Consider the following 16,774-nt stretch of genomic DNA (forward strand, 5'->3'; position numbering starts at 1 on the left):
GAGAATAGATGGCTGTGACTGGAGGACTTTCAATCCATTCCTCCACTGCAGTCATATAGTGAGAAGTGGCCCGTGTGTGCCTTTTGGCTGCCATTGACTGCCTTTGACCCTCAGTGCCTTTGTGTTATTTGGGCTTTGAGAATTAAATTAAAATAGTTTCTATTTAACTCTACAAAAGTTATTCACTCCATCATTATTTATGTTAAGTACTGAAAAGAAAAACTGTTAATACCTGAATGAATATCTAGCAGCTAGTTATTTTCTCGTATCAAGTAACACTTAAAAATTAAGTTCACTAAAAATAGTTTTAAATTAATTTAAATTTCCAATTGTTTTACTTTTGCTAGAAAAAATAAGTTGTGAATAACTTTTTAAAAAAAAATTATTACACTGCTATCATATCTGTTATAAAAATGGCTGAAAAAAATAAAAATAAAAATGGCTAATTTTCAGGAGCACCTGGCTGGCTCAGTTGGAAGAACATGTGACTCTTGATCTCAGGGTCATGAATTAAAACCTCACATTGGGTGTGGAGCCTACTTAAAATAAATGGCTAATTTTCATATGTAATTTGATACATTACAATGTAAGTTACATTATAATATAAATAAATTGCATTTAAAGTTTTCAGCAAATAAGGATGCCTGGGTGGCTCAGTCAGTTAAGTGTCTGCCTTCGGCTCAGGTCAAGATCTCAGGGTCCTGGGATCGAGCCCCGCATTGGGGTCCCTGAGCCTGCCGCTCCCCCTGCTTGTGCTCTCACTCTCTCGTTCTGACAAATAAATAAAATCTTTAAAAAAATGTTTAAAAGGGGGTGCCTGGGTGGCTCAGTCAGTTAAGCGTCTGCCTTCGGCTCAGGTCATGGTCCCAGGGTCCTGGGATCGAGCCCTGCATTGGGCTCCCTGCTCAGTGGGAAGCCTACTTCTCCCTCTCCCACTCCCACTCCCACTCCCCCTGCTTGTGTCTCTCTCTGTCAAATAAATAAATAAAATCTTTTTAAAAAATGTTTAAAAAAGTTGTTCAGCAAATAGTTATAAAGTTAAATGTTAATAGCTTTTATGATTTTTAAACTTTTAACTTAAACATTTTAGTCATCACTACCCCTGTATTTAATAAAAATATTTTATGTATTAAGCACAAATATACAGTTATTAAATATATATACAGTATATCTGTGGTATCGAAATTTCATGGGAGGGAGCAATAGGAATTAGGACAAAAATATCTAAAAAGGCTTCTTCAGGAGTGATAATGAAAAGTAGGTGGAGAAACCGCTCTAGGAGCTCTTCTATCTCCTAGCCGAGGGGAAGACATACAATATAATCTAGAATTATTTGGAATTTAATATGTACTGAAACAAAGAATGAAAAGTGTGGGAATTCATTCATTGCAGTAATGGCCTCCAAACTGACAACTGGCAAAAACATGAACTGGAGTCTATCCCCATTTTCTCTTCCCAGCTCTGGCCACTCCCCACTTGCCTGGAACCAGACTTCATCTCTTCCTCCCTGCCCAACATGCCTTCAGTCCTTACATTTGGGGAGGAATAAGCCAACCCTTTGTCCTCTCAAATTCCAGGCCTTGCATGAAGGGAGTAGAGGTGGATAGCCCTGCAAGCCCAGTGGTCTGCAGAGGGAAGTGGAAAGAGCAGAGTTCTCCCCATGACTATGATACACCCTTACTTCTATCAAGCACTTTTAACTCAATTATTAGAATTATAATCCCCAAGTTCCTTGCCAGGCCCCATCACCTCCCCATTCCACTTTCAGATGGACATTACCTGAGAACCTGAGGGGGACCCTGGACAGAGTATCCATCCACTAAAGAGTCCTTCCTAAGCCTAAGCTGTCCTTGACCTTGTCTAGACTTCCAGGTACTACCCAGCCCCTGAGGAAACCGTGGTCTATGAAATCAATGGAAGAACATCTGCTTCCAGTGAAGAATACCTCAACAGCAAAAGCAAGTCTCCATTCATGGCCATAGGCAAGGAGCTGCCTTGCTCTAAATGGGAGTGGTTTTTTTGTTTTGTTTGTTTTTTAGATTGTTCTTTTATTGCTTAGTCTACAGGAGGGAAGAGGCAGCCATTACTAGGTCCTCCGTAAGATTCTGTCCCAGTGATTAGGGGTCTGGTATTGGGGGATTCGATGATGGGGGCTTCCTGGAGAGAAAGGTCCAGGGAAATACTCCCCAAAATAGGGTGAAGGTGGATCTTTTGATTGACTGAGGACCCTATGTCTTAATGGGCAGTGTAGCTGAGAGGACACCTTCAATCACACAAGTGTACTTTGGCACCTCATTCCAAATGTTCCTTTCTACCCCAACTCCTGCCACCATCCCTGGTGATTTCACTGTCCACAGGGATAACCCAGCCAGCACCCTGGCACCCCAGGCTATTGACTCCTCATTTCCAGAAAATGCCATCTTCTCTCCCCTTTAAGTACCCAATCCTTGGACCTTACATCACTTAGAGTTCTCTTTGCTCTGTCTTCTTAAATACAATCATCCCACTGTCTGACCATATGACTAGTCCCCCAGATCATCTTTCTAGTTCTCTCAACACCCCTTCCCAGATACCTAGAACACTGCCAGACATAGAGCAGGCACTTAACCTTCTGCCCTGTTCATAGACTTCACTGAAACTCCTGCCCATAGAATCCTAGTCTCCCAGTTCATCAATTTCCTCATCTGCCCCCTCAAGCCTGCCTGGGTCCCATGATCCATCCATCTCTTCCACCATTCTGCGTATCTACTATGTCAGACATTATGCACACAGTAATGAAGATACAGACCCACATACTCACTGCTCTTGACCTTATGTCCTTATTCCAGAACCAAAACCTTGGGATAAATTAACTTATCTTCTTGATTCCAAAATTGCTGAGCACCTTGCCATGGGGGAAAGGTCTCCCAAAAATCATGGGCTCCATCCTCTACTGGAGCCTACCCTCTTGCCTGACATCTTTCCACAGTCCCCTTTCCAAATCCCTTCTGGACAGTCCCTTCTCCCAGGCCTTACCCTCCCATCTCCTCAGGGCTACATGGGTCAGTCTTTAACATCTCCCTCTTTATTGGCTCCTGCCCGCTCAAGCCTCTCTCTCCTCTCCCAAGAAAATCCTCACTTGTTCTTGTATCTCCCTTTAGCTACCTCTCTCTCTCTCCTCCCTTTCTCATCCAAATTTCTCAAAACAAGAGCCTATATTTGATATCCAATCTCCTCTACCTCTGCTTTCTGCTTGACTTGCCCACCTCAGGGCTCTTCTTCAAAGTGTGTCCTCTGTGCTTAGAATCTTCATGACTCCCCACCCCACTGCAATCCTGCCTACACTGCAGACTAGAGATGCAGAACAAGCTATCCCAGAGAGATGCTAATCTTTCTCCCCTGAATCCAGTAAACATAGATTTATTTTTAAATGTGATACCAAAATATGACAGCCCACCAAAAAAAAAAAAGAGCAATAAACTCAGAAATGGCAGATAGATTTAATGTAGAATATCAACTTCAATTGATTGATAGTGGCTGCCTAGAGTGCTATGTTGAATAGGTTTCTGAGGAGGCACCCTGGCTCGAAGAGAAAGACTGCTGGGATTAGGAATATCTGAAAACACAAGTAAAAGAAATGCAGAATGTCAGCTGAGAGCCGCCAAAAGGGAAGGAATAAAATGCCAAGAGTGGGGTTTTCCCACATGCTCCATATGGTCCTGCAACCTTGGCCTTCCTATAACCAGCCAGCTCCTCATCCCAACCCCATAAGCCCCGGCTGTCCCAGCCCAGTCTAAGTAGATACCTGAAATCTCACTTATAGGAGAAACCACAGGCACCCGAGCTGCCACTGGCACTGGCACCAGCTCCACTGAGGCCCGCGAAGAGCCCAAACGTGAGAGTGGCGGTCAGGCTGGCAGTGGCACCGAAGCCGCCAGTGGTACTCGCACTGGCACTCGCACCAGAGCTAGCACCACCACTCTCTTGGGCTTTGGCTTTAGCTTCAGCTCCAGCCTGGATCCGGGCTTTAGCCCAGGGTCCAATATCAGCTTCGTCCCAGTTGCAGGGCCCAGCAGCATTTTCAGAGCCAAGCCCAATGCCCATTTGAGCTCTAATCTCAGCTCTCGCCTTGGCTTCAGCTGCTGCCTCAGCAGCAGCCTTCATATCTGCTTCCATTGCCTCTCGGTACTGAGCTGCCCATTCCTTGGGATCCTTCTTTTGTACCTGAAACAGAAATAACCACCATCAGAAGGATCAGAATCCAAGAACCGAGCACCTAACTGTATGCTCGGCACCACGCTGCAGGCTCTCCACAATAATAACAATATAACAAATACTACTAGTACTTATGTGCTTAACATTCCATCCCTGCTCTGACACTTATTAGCTCTGGGAGCTTGGACGTGTCACCTAACAACCTCTCTGAGCCTGATTTTTCTAATCTGGTATAGGGTAATGACATGTTAGCTGGACAAATTAAATGATTCAGATAAATGTTTGGCACAGTGACAGAGGCTTCAGAATGTTCACATATGACCTGCAGGCTGCTCTACACACAGCCTACCCTAGCCAGCAGCACCCTATGCTCTTGATATGCCAAGGTTGGGCAGCTATCCAATTACCTTGCAGGCAAACTTGAGGACTTTCATCTTGCTGGTCTCATAGTAGGAGCGCAGGCCCCAGAAGAACTCATACTCAGGGGGGTTGCTATTAGGGACTCTGGCATAGTCCAAGTACCTTGAAAAGAGAAGTGAAAAGCCTTTATGTCCAAGAAAACCACAGCCCACCCATGTGTGGATTGGACAGGTCCTAAGTGGCAACCTCCCCCACTAAGTACTATAGCTTTTCTTCCAGTATTGAGCCCTGTCCCATTGGTCCTGTCCAGGGAAGCCACATGGAGGTGCAGGGTGGGACATGTGTAGCCTATATGTTTGTAAGAAGGCCACAAATTTCATTGGTCACAATGAACCCAGATTGGGTGTCTTATAAACAGAGAAGCCATTTGTGTAGGCCCCCTGCTCTGAGCACACCCCATACTGGGGTACGTCTACAACCTAGTGAGCCCTGGGACAATCTACCATAGAAAATGACTGTAAAGGGAAGAAACAGTCCACAAAGAGTAGCATACTTCATGTATATTTCCGATCGCGCGCGCACGTATGCACACATGTGCTCTCTAAGGATAAAGGGTATGGTGGGCCCTGACCAGAAAGTCAGAAGGGCTCCATGACCAAATCGGCCCCTTGCCAGCCAGGGCCACAATCAGACTTCCACTCTCTGAGACCCAGGTCCCTCAACTGAAAATGGGGATGGGATGGCAGCACCTATTCTGCAGGGCAGTTACAAAAATGAAATGAGATGCACAAGTCCCCAGCACAGTACCTGGCTGTCTAAAGCTATCATTCTATAGCATCTCTTTATGGAGATTAATTTCTATAAAGCCCTGGTTAGCACAGTAAAAAGAACCTAGGCATTGGGGCCAGGATCTAAATATGACTCTCCCACTTGCTACCTGTGTAGCAATTTACTTGAGCAAATTACTTCACTTCTCTGAACCTCAGTTTACTCACATGTGCAACGCTGGTGATGACAATCCCTACCTTGAAGAACTGTCCTGCAAGCATATGTGAAAGTACAAGTAGGTCAGGAAATGTGTCCTCCTGTTCCCTCTCACTACCTCAGGAATAAGCTACCTACTGCCTGCACACACACACGCACCATAGGTTAATTACTCAGCTCTGAAACAAGCAAAACACGTGGAACACACCATCATCAGACACACACTTACTTCTGTTTCACAAACTCATCAGTAATAAGCTTCTTCACGTCCCCAAAAAGAGAGTGATGTATCCTGATGGCAGAGAAAGAAAAATCCATCAATAAATCAGTTAATCAATCAATCAGATATGCACTTCCCAGATGTATGCAGAGGCATTTTCAACATGGAAAAGAGGTTACGAGCACAAGAGGAAAACTCCACAGAAGCCCAAGAGATAGTGAGACAGGAAGCAGAGTTTGGGACCATTTCCCCATCCACCCAGGTCAGAACCCTGGACCCTTTACCAGCACCCCCACCCATTCCACCAGACCACCACACTGATGCAATCCTGGAACCATCCTTTCTTTCCAAACAACAACATGGACAGCAAGCACTGAGAGAGCCCAATCATACCCAGGGCGCAGCCCCAGCTTGCGCAGCACCTCCCAGATGACAGCTGCAAGGGGAGGCAAGAGGAGACAGGGACAGAAAATGAGCATGTGGAATTCCAACTGTGGCCACCCATTCAGCTGCATGCCCAGCCACTCACCCTCACTGGAACGATTTCCATTCATAAAGATGATGCTAAGAAGCACCATGAGGAGACCTAGCTTTGGTGAATCCTTGGTCCTAGGGGAATAAGGTAGAGAGAAGGTTTATGTCTAGTGGCCATCTGCAAAAAACACACCAGCCAGCTCACTAGGCTATCCTCTCCCAGATTCCTCAGACATGACAGAATTCTGCCCAGTCTATGCTTCAAGCTCTATGTGACCCTGAGCAAGGCTCTGAGACTCTTAAGTCTCAGTCTCCTATTGAGTAGCAGGGGAAAATCCAATCTTACCCCACCCCAGGTAGCAAGAGGATGGAAGAATGCCTGTCAACCTGGGACAACCCAGGGACCTTCTCTCCCAGACCCCTCTGCCCCAAAAGAATTCTAGGCACAGCCCCAGTGGGTGCTCCTGTCCTTCAAACATCATGATTCACCCACACCAGGAAGCCCTCCCTTGAGAACCCCACTCTACCAGAGCCAGTAGGAAGAGACAAGCAATGACAGGGCTGCTTTCCTGGGAAGCTTCTGGAGAAACAGAAAACCTGACAGGAGGAATGTACTGCTCCAGGCTTTTACACCCTTCAGTCAATCATAATCAAGCACCATTACCATATGCAGGACTCCAACTACGTGCAGGAACTGGAACGGGGACTTTTTAAGTCCTGTCTTCCTGACTCTCCAAGGAGATGTGGGGAGAGATGACAGGGATGGGGTAGTGCCAGAGACAGAAGCAGAGCCTTCCTCCCACCCCAGCCCTTTCCCAGCTTACGTTCCCAGTATGCCTGCATCAGTGGGCTCTAAGGTGCTGAGAAGAATGTACAAGTGGTCATTCTTATCAATTTCCTTCAACTGAATCCCAAATACCTATGGATGGGGAAAACAGCTTGTAAGATCACAAATTCAGCTTCCTGAGCATCCCACAGCTCCCATGTACCTAGGTGTGTGGGGCTACGTGGGTGTGGATGAGGATGTGTGTGTGTGTTGTGTGAGGGGAGGGGTCAGTGAGATAATGTACATAAACCTAAGTGGTTGGCACAAAGCCAACAGGTAAGAAATCTACTATTGTTTTCAGTATCATTTCTGTGATTAGTAGAAATCTAGGGAGACAGAGAATAGGAAATAGAAGGAAGACGTGAGGATGTAAAATACATTACAGGACATCTCCAGAAGCAGAGAGAAGCCAGGACTAAGTTGGGTGGCTTGGGTCCTAGCTGCGCTTTTATGAGATTTGCTGTGTGACCCTGGGCTAGTCTATGCCCCTCCTTAGGCACTCTGGATATGGGAAGGCCTCTTCCTATCTATCCATTCACACAGTGATAGGACTGAATAGTGAGTCTCTGTGGTCCCACCCCAGAACAGACATGTACACTTGTTCAATTCAAAGCTTCCCCACTGCATCCATCCCCCATGGCTGCCCCTTCACCTTCTCCAAGGAATAGCCTGCTCGTTCAATGATTTCAGGGTACACATCAGTGTATTCTTTGATGATGTCCTTCAGCATGTCTGCAAGGGGAGAGTGTTGCGAGCACCTGAGCTGAAGTGAAGCCAGGTGGCCCCAAATCCAAGCTAAAGACCCTCTGCCAACCCTGCTGTAGGTGGCACAAACAGGTTCTGAAGTAATGAATAGAGATGCTAGCACTGCCAAATTAGAACTCTGGGAGTACAAAGGTAGGAGCGTAAGGGCAAGGAATGTCCTCAGCACATGGGGAAGAGGGCAGTGGAGGGCACAGCTTAGGGGATGGAGCATTAGCAGGACTCTACCTGAGCGTTTGATGGGAATCTTCGTCTGGTCTTTAACCAAGAGGTACTTCACCAAATCATTTGCCTGGGAAAGGGAAAACAAGGTAAAAAGATCAAAATATGTTTGCAGAAGATTTAAGAAGGCAGAAAAGATAGGCAAGGCAGTAGATAAGGCAGAGTGGAGAGGACAGGGTTCTTACCCTCCCCTGTAAAAGGGCCACATCTCGAGGTGGTGGTGCTTCAGGCTCTTGGGATGACTGGAGCTTAGCAGCTCGACGGCGAGCCTTGCCCCTACGGGCCTTAGGTGACCTCAGGGAGAGCAAAGCTCTCCGGGCCCAAGCAGCCAACCGAGTCCTTGATGCCCTGCGGGCCCAAAAGGCTATGGGGCCCCTTGAAGCCCTGCGGGCCATTGAGGCCATTAGGGCCTTTGAGACCCTTCGGCCAGCTGTGGTTCCAGAAGTCTGACTCTGATCACTGTTGCCATCATCTTCACCATTCAGATGCTTCACCTGCATCAACAGAGAGGAAGGAAGCACAATATTATCAGATGAAGTAGGTGGTCCTTTTCCCTCATCCTATCTCTTCTGGAAGGCCCCTCTAATCCCACCCCTAGAGTAACAGCCTGACTAGACATTGGCCATGTTGAGTCTTGGGTTTGTTTCTCACTGACTCCCACGCAGGAGTTTCATCCTGAATCAGGCCAGAAGCAACCTAATGGTGGGGCCTAAGGCTTCTCCTCTTCCTATGTCCACCACTGGCTCTGCTTGTATCACCCTGCACAAGTCACCCCAGCTCTCTGGGACTCAGCTTCCTTCTCTATAAAACTGGATTACTTTCAGGATTTAATGAAATAACCTGTATGAATATGCCTAGCTGAGGTCTAACACATGGTAGCTACTATGTAAATACAAATGCTTTATATTCACATTGCAGCTACATGTACCATCTCAATTCTCCACAGTCTGTGAACTCTCTGCAGAGAGAAATTATATCACATTCCTCTTATTGTCCCCCACAGCCTTGATGAGCACAGGGAACTTTCTAAATGTTTGCAGAACAAATGAATCAACTGAGAAGTGGAAAGGGAAGACTGGTGATTACAGAGGTCTTACCTTTCTGGCTTTCTTGGCCTTGACCTTGGGCCGAGTATCCTGATTCTGAGCCTGAGCAGCTGCACCCTCAGGCTTGGGTTCATCTGCCAAAGCCTGAGAGGCAGGAGCCTCAGTCTCCAAGGCCTTTGTATTGACCTTCGTATCAGCCACACAGCTGACCTTTTTGGTCTCAGTGGCAGGCATTGTCACAGGCTGAGGGTCAGCCCTCTGCATCTTGGTGTCAGCTGCTGGACTCTTCTTTTCAACTGCCAGAACCTGGGTATCAGTCAGCTTAGTGGTAGGTGAGGCCTGAGTGGCAGCTGCCTCCTGAGCCTCTGGGGCCTTTGAGACCTCTGTGGCCTTTGAGACTCCTGCAGCATTTGACACCTTCATGGCTTCTGAGACCTCTGGTGCCTTTGAGGTCTTCGGTATCTCTGAGACCTCCAAGTTCTGGGTCACTGTCAATAGGGTCTGTATCTTCAAGCCACTGTCCTTCTCTGAAGCTTCAGCCTGCAAGAGGAAGCAGGAAAGCTCACAGACCTCCCCACCCCCAACTAGGCAAACGGCTCCAAAATTCCAGGGCCTCACTCCTCTGACCTATATGAACTCCTCCTTGCAGTGTGCTCTGCCCACCTAACCCCAACAAGGCCTCTCCTTCCTCTGAGCAGGAAGTGATGGCAGAAGAAGGGTAGGCCTGCCCTCCCTCCCTCCTTCCTTCCTCCATCCTTCATTTCTTCTTTCTTTCCGGGTAAAGAAGGACAAGGATGGGAGGGGTGGTGCCAAGGGAACTGAGGCAGCAACAGGGGCTGGAGAAGAAAAGTAACAAGGGAGAGGACAGAAAGAGGCCTTACCTGGAAGCGGGTTGGACCCGTACCTCTCTTGCTTGTGTCAGACATGTCTCAAGTTCGCCTGGCAAGAGCTGAGCCTGAGGAAGAGAAGGCCTGTATCAAAGGGGGAGCCTCCTGAACGTCCTCTCTCCTGTTCTGCCTGGAAGCTGATCCTCACTTTCCCTAGGGCCCCAATCCCAAACCCCTCCCCCACCCCCAATGACTCCGTTCTCAGATTCAGTAATCCAAAGCGTCTAGATCTCAGTTCTCTGCAGCCGCACCCTCCCCTTCTCCAGGAAGATGTGCCAGCGCGGCAGCTCTAAGGACCCCGCCCCTTTTCCCAGTGCCCCCCCCCCCCCCCGCCGCAGGCCAACAATGCGCATGCGGGTACGCTGCAGAGCCCACCTCAGCCCCGCCCGCTTTCCCAGCACAGGCTTTCTTTGATGTCCACCGTGCACATGCGCATTCGGCAGCTGCCCCGTCTCCATGCTGGCTCGTCTACACGCCCCTTCCTAGAAATCCACAGTGCGCATGCGCAATGGTCCGGACTCAGTCCACCACCCCTTTGCAACACACGCCCTTCTCCAGGTCCGCAGGACCATTCGGTCCCACCCCCTCCCCTACAACCCTCCCTCTAAAATTGTCGCAGTGTCTGGTGGTCCTGGCCCCTCCCCTACTCACACCCACCCCAAGACCACACTACAGCCCGGTCCCGCCCTTTTTCACAACACGCCCCCTCCAGCCAGGGGCAAAGCCCATCTTGGTTCCGCCCCTTCCTTAATACACCCACTCCTCAAATCAGAATAGAGCCAGTGATTCCATCTTGGGCCCAGCCAAACCGGGTCCAGTCCCCTCCCTTCCCATCCGGATGGATCCGGTACGATCCGGTCCCTACAGCAGGTTTTCTCCAGATCCCAGAGGGTGGGGCCGATCCCTACTGGGCTTATGATCCAGAGCCGAGCCCCGCAGCTCACCTCCTTCTCAAATTCCAGAGTGCGTCCACTCTCCAAGCCCCTCCAAAACTCCTAGACTGCCCTCCCCGCTCCAGGCCGGAAGTGGCCCCGCCCCTTTCCGCCTCCCTAGGGGGCCTCCGTCGCAGCCAGTCTGCCCTTCCCCCCGTCTCTGCTTCTCATTCCTTATCACCCCCCCGTATTCCCTTTGCCTTGCTCCCTGCTCCCTATCACCCCTCGCGTTTCCTATTTTACCCCACAGAATTCCTTACTCTCATTCCTTACATCCTCCTCCCGTGTTACCTATGCACCCCCTTCCCTAGCACTCCTTAACCCTTCTCTGCATTCTCTATTTTCTTCTCTGGATTTCCACTTTCCCTCAGTATTCCCCTCCCCCTCCCAGTCCGCCACCCAACAAACCCGGTTCTCCTCCTCCCCCACTAGTCTCTGATCCCCAGTCCTTACCGCCTACTATCCTCAGTAGTCCTTGTTGCCTACATCCCACTCCAGGTCATCTCACCCTTAGCTGCAGTGGTGCAGTAAGGATTGCCCACCTGCCTGGCTATAGGTTCGAGGGAACTGAAATCACTGTCTGGCTGCCAGGAAACCCAAATCTCAACACCCCTCACCTTGTCCTCGAGCAAGTCCGGGATGAGTCTGCCCTCTCTCAGTCCCTCTCGAAGTCTCAGCCTCCAGGACTAGAGCTGCAGCCAGCCCAGCCCAGCCCCTTTCCGCAGCCCCCTGCCACCCCCCTCCTTCCTTGGGGGTGGGGCAATGGGGCCCCGCTCAGGGCTGTCTGACGCCAAAGCCCGTGTTTATGCCACTGTACCAGGCTCAGTCTGCAGACCTTCCAACTAAAATCACCCCCTCAAAGCGATTCATTCATTGAATGTATTTATTTTTATAACTTCATTTTTTTTCTTATTACAAAGGTAATGTGTTGTGAAAATTCAAATAATGCAAAAATATGTAACATACCAATGAAAGGCCACCCTTACCTCGTTTCCCAGAAATAACCACTGTTAACATTTTGATATACATCCCTCCATATTTTTTCTATTCATATACAAATTATTTGGGTTTTCTTCCCACAAATGGTATCCAACACCTACTGTTCTGTGACCTGTTTTTTTTTCCCCATTATATATTCTAAACAGCTTCCCATAGTGCACATTTTTCTTAACAGCTGCATAGTTTTTTCTTGTATAGATGGCCCATAATTTATTTAACCAGTCCAGGATACATGGATATGGACATTTAGATTGTTTCTCTCTCTCTGCTTCATGCTTAGTGATGCTTTCCACACTCCTATAACATTCTGGTTTTTTTCCAAGCACTTTTATGGCTTCAGTATTTACATTTAAATATTTGATTATTCCAAAATCTGTTTTATAAAAGTATTCAGCTTAATTATTTTCCAAAATCACAGTCTTTTATCCCTACACCATGTGCGAATTAATCCACCTTTTTCCCCACTGATTTGAAATAACACCTTTACCACATAATAAATTCCATAAGTAATTGGGTCTATTCAAGAGAACAAAATAAGATGTATAAATAATGGAAAGTAGACAAAATTATCATTAATTACTGAGTATATGAATGCACACCTGGACAACCCAAGAGCATCAACTAAAAAGTTATTAGAAACCATAATAAAATTCAGCACAGTGGTTAGTTACAGAAATAAAATTCAATACCTTTCTTACACTCAAAAGTAATTCAAATGGTCGTACGTCTTCTGCTTTATGAGGTCACCTTTTCCTTTACTAAGCTAGTAAAACATCAATCCCTACATTCTAGGGATAATTCTCTCTCTCTCTCTCTCTCTCTCTCTCTCTCTCTCTCACACACACACACACACACACGTACACACACACACACACCACTCATTCAAGATGGGCCTCTGTTCTCCTGACTCCTCTCTGAATTGTTGCTTCCTCCAAGTTTATATCAGTTTACCACTTTCTTGCCTCCTGGGTTCTCTCCCCCATCCACAGGGCTTTATTTCACACTAGACACAGCTCCTCCTTGTCTTCCAGTTCTAGTACCCAAATTCCCATTGCTTCCAAATCATAGCAAGCCTTGAATGCCAATATAAGAATTTTGGTCTTGATCTTGAGAGCACTGAGAGGTTTTTGAAGGGTTTTAAGTCTTGATACAATACAGATTTGTGTTTTAGAGAGAACACCCTAGCTGCCTAATCCATAAGGAGTATAGATTACACGTCTACCTGGAAAGAGGGTGAGTAGTCATCTTGGTAAACAATGATTGTGGTCTGGCCTAGAGTAATAGCAATGGAGGTAGTGAGAAATGATTGAATTCAGAATATATTAAAGAAGTAAAAAGCAACAAGACTACAAATAATTGCGTGTGGGGAAAGGGGTGAGGAGGAGGGAAGTATCAAAGGGAACTCTTGGGGTTCTGGATTTGAGAGATCAAATGTGTCAATGGTTGGGGGTCTGATTTGAGAGATTAAATGTGTCAATGGTAACCCTTTTCACTGAGATATGGAATACAAACAGAGGGCAACTAGGCATTGATATTGAGATACCTGTGGGACATCCAAGAAGAAATATTCCACAGGCCATTGAATATACATGTCTGAAGCTTAGGAAAGAGGTCTAGGACTGAAGTTACAGATCTAGAAGTTATCAGTATATAAATGGTTCTTTAATCTATGGAAAGGGCAATAGCACCTGAGAAGAATGTGCAGCCTTAGAAGAGATGGGGCCTAGGGAAGAGCCCTGGAGACCAGCAGTGACTATGGCATAGGTGGAGGAAAAGGACCCCATGAGAGATGGGTAGGTAGTGACCAAAGATATAGAGAGAAAAGCAGGAGAAAGTGGTGTCACAAAACCAAGGGAAAAGATTATTTCAAAAGGAGGAAGGGGTCAATGGTGTTGAATGCTATCAAGAGGTCAAGAAAAGTCCTGAAAAAATGTCTAGGGATTATAACAAATCAGGTGGTGGTCTGGTCTCTGGTGACCTTGGAGGGGATAATTTCAGTGCACACATTTGTGGCATAGATTGCTAATTGCTTACTCCCATATCCATTCTTATCTTCTTCCTTAGTAATAAAACATCTTGAGTTTTAGCTGTACCCAGCCTCCTGGAATAAAGGCCATGAAGACAGGGTGATAGTGGAGCAGTAAACTAAAAAGAACCTGGATCTCTTAACAATTTCACAGCGCCACCATACCGGCTTTGGACTGCCTACCCTCTAGATTTCTTTCGGGTGAGATAAAAACATGTATGTCTTATTTAAGCCATTGTTACTTTGGAGTCTATGCCATGCAATAGCTTCATGATTGCAGTGAGTTGAGATGGAAATGGTAGATGAAGTATACATGACAATGAGTATAGACTACTCTTTCAAGAAACACCTGAGCCTGATTTGAAGGTTCTCCCAAATCTAGCCCTAAATAGTTTTTCAGCCTTTTTCTTGCTATTTTTCTGAACACTGCCTATATTCCAACCAAACAAAACACTTACTATTACCAGATAAGCCCTGCCTTATCTTGCTTAGGAGCCTTTGTTTGTACAATTTCTTCCCCATGGAACACCCTCTGTTACATATCCTCTGTCACAACTTCCACCATTTTAAATTCCACAGCATTTTAAGTCCCAGTTGTGGCCTTTGGGATCCTGGAGTAACTTTAAAGGAATACACAGTCAGAAGCTTAGGAGATACTGGATTCAAGCAATGGACTCAAGCAAAATCTCAGTCCAAGTCCATCAGCGAGGCATTCCCAAAGATTTTTGAAGCCAAACTTCCCCAGTCTCCTCACAATACCACCATCTTCCTAACATAATACCATAGCCACCCTTATCTTATGACCTGGGGAATCAGAGGAGAGGAAGAAACCTTATCAGAAGAGAAAAGACAAATTCATTCACAATCTTCACCCTTTGACCAGAAAGATTTCTTTCCACCTTATCCTTGTGAACTCTTGGAATCTTTTGATCTTTAGCACCTACCCATAAAACCTGAAGAACCTAGGTCACTGGGTCCCAGACAAGTTTCCAGCATCCATATATCAGCAGGCAAATACCTGAGATCATGTAGGTCCTACATATCAACGAAGAACAAAGATGAAAAGCTGAGTTATCACCAGGCAGCTCTGTTCAGGAGATAAGGAAAGGCAGGCTAAAGATTGCTTAGTGCAGAATGTCAGGGGATGAAACTGCCTAATCCTGGAACATCTAAGATTTCAGATCTCTGAGGCTTAAATTGGAAACCCAGAATATCCTTAACCACCAACCCTCTCCTAACATATTTCCCTTTCCCCAAACTATACAAAATAAGTACCTCTGAATTTTCCAAAATTTTGGAAAATTTAGAGATAAGTCTGGAAGTGGGTGGCAAAAGTTTCTTTCCAAAGATACCTATCATGTTTTTAGTCATCTAAGTCTGCACAGCATAGCAATCAGCTTAAAACTGGACATCAGACTTTCCTGTTCTTCACATTTTTTTCAGCCATTCCCATCACTAGGAAAGGCCTACTAACCATCCCTTCTCCTGGGCTCCACTCATTGCTTTTGGGCCCTTTCTGTCCTTCAACATCTGGAGGGGGCAGCTCTTCTATTTCCAATTTTCAGATTTCTATGTCCCCTATTTATGAGCTGCTGGTGGAATCTCTCTCTCTTTTTTTCTTCCTTTTATGTGCAGAGCAAATTTAATTTATTTTGTAATACTCTAAGCCCAAAAAGCTATCTTTCCACAATCAAAGTGACTTCATTTTGTTAAACCAAAGGCAAATTTCCCATAGATGAGGAAACTGACTACCCACTTTTGGACTAAGACTCTTTCTCCCTTGCTCTTTGCACACTGAGTCCTTTCTCAGCACAAGTCTGTGAAGCAGGTTCAGGCCATTCAACAGTCATTGAGCACAAACTATATATTAAGCACCTCTATAGAGGTAGTCCTTGCTCTTGAGGGGCTTTCATTTCTACTGTATGAGCATTAGCCTCATTTTACAGAGGAAAAAATTGGTGGTAAGGGAAGTAACTTGCCCATAGCAAAGGAACTAACAACTAGTGAATGGGAGAGAGAGGACTTGAACCTAAGTCGGTACAATGCCAAATACCAGAGTCTTCACCACTGTGCAGTACTACTTCCAATGTTTTAAGTCTGAGAATATCCTTTCCAACCATCTTCATAAACATTTGTGTGGTGCGTTACAGTATGATTATCTTCCATGGAGGTGAACCTAACTGGATCTTCATATACCCACTTTGATACTATCATAAAGTATCATAGGATATATAATTATTTTGTTGTTATGAGATCAACATAAAGTTTTTAGAATTTTATTTTTATTAAAGTAATGCATGAACAAGGCAACAAATCAAACAGTACAGAAGAGCATATGATCAAAACCAAGAGTCCCTTGCCTCAACCCTCCCCATCTCCATCTCACTCCCTCCAAGCAAACTTAAAAGGTTTTTGTTGTTCTGCTGGTAGTTCCTTTTATAACTCTAGATAACATGTATATAGCTGTTTTTTGGTTTATAAAATTTAGATAATATCCTATTGTCTCTCCTGTATGGCAATGAGGATTTTGTTTATGTACATACACAGCCTCACTTTTCCCTCCACTCCCTTGCATTTTTAAACACTGATATTCTTTTTTGTTGTTGTTCTTGGTTAATTTTATAACTTGAAAAAATATAACCTCCATTCCTTATTCCATCCATTTTTGACAGATAATTTCAACTGCCCACTTTTTAGGAAAAGGATATTAGGGTCACTACACTCCCCCTGCCCATTCAATGACTCACATTGTCAGTTTCATCTTTCCTTTACATAGTTCAGGTTATTAACATTTACATTCTGTTCTGCAGCCACAACCAGGTCTTTCACGTTTTGTCCCCAA

General features: G+C 45.9%; 1 protein-coding gene and 1 non-coding gene across 5 annotated transcripts; both read right to left on the bottom strand.

The window, feature by feature from the left end:
• Positions 1-3,460: 3,460 nt before the first annotated feature.
• LOC118000075 (melanoma-associated antigen D2) lies at positions 3,461-11,630 on the bottom strand. 4 transcript variants are annotated; one of them, XM_034989729.1, is made up of 13 exons: positions 11,525-11,630; positions 9,970-10,043; positions 9,140-9,628; positions 8,228-8,536; positions 8,049-8,112; positions 7,711-7,790; positions 7,057-7,151; positions 6,288-6,367; positions 6,152-6,194; positions 5,768-5,830; positions 4,602-4,716; positions 3,785-4,203; positions 3,461-3,595 (listed from the first exon to the last, which is right to left on the bottom strand). In XM_034989729.1, the coding sequence occupies exons 2-12, from the start codon at positions 10,012-10,014 to the stop codon at positions 3,793-3,795; spliced, it is 1,794 nt and encodes a 597-aa protein (XP_034845620.1). In that variant the 5' UTR covers positions 10,015-10,043; positions 11,525-11,630; the 3' UTR covers positions 3,461-3,595; positions 3,785-3,792. The 4 variants fall into 4 exon arrangements, with proteins under 4 accessions (XP_034845620.1, XP_034845541.1, XP_034845701.1 ...); XM_034989650.1 differs by having other exon boundaries at positions 3,461-4,203; XM_034989810.1 differs by lacking the exon at positions 11,525-11,630 and adding an exon at positions 10,920-11,001 and having other exon boundaries at positions 3,461-4,203.
• Positions 4,894-5,012, bottom strand: LOC118001853. The gene has a single exon (XR_004676869.1). It is a non-coding gene; the product is annotated as a small nucleolar RNA SNORA11 (small nucleolar RNA).
• Positions 11,631-16,774: the final 5,144 nt, after the last annotated feature.

This window comes from Mirounga leonina, unplaced genomic scaffold, assembly GCF_011800145.1.
Source record: "Mirounga leonina isolate KUSES-001 unplaced genomic scaffold, KU_Mleo_1.0 Mir_101529, whole genome shotgun sequence".
NCBI lineage: Eukaryota > Metazoa > Chordata > Mammalia > Carnivora > Phocidae > Mirounga > Mirounga leonina.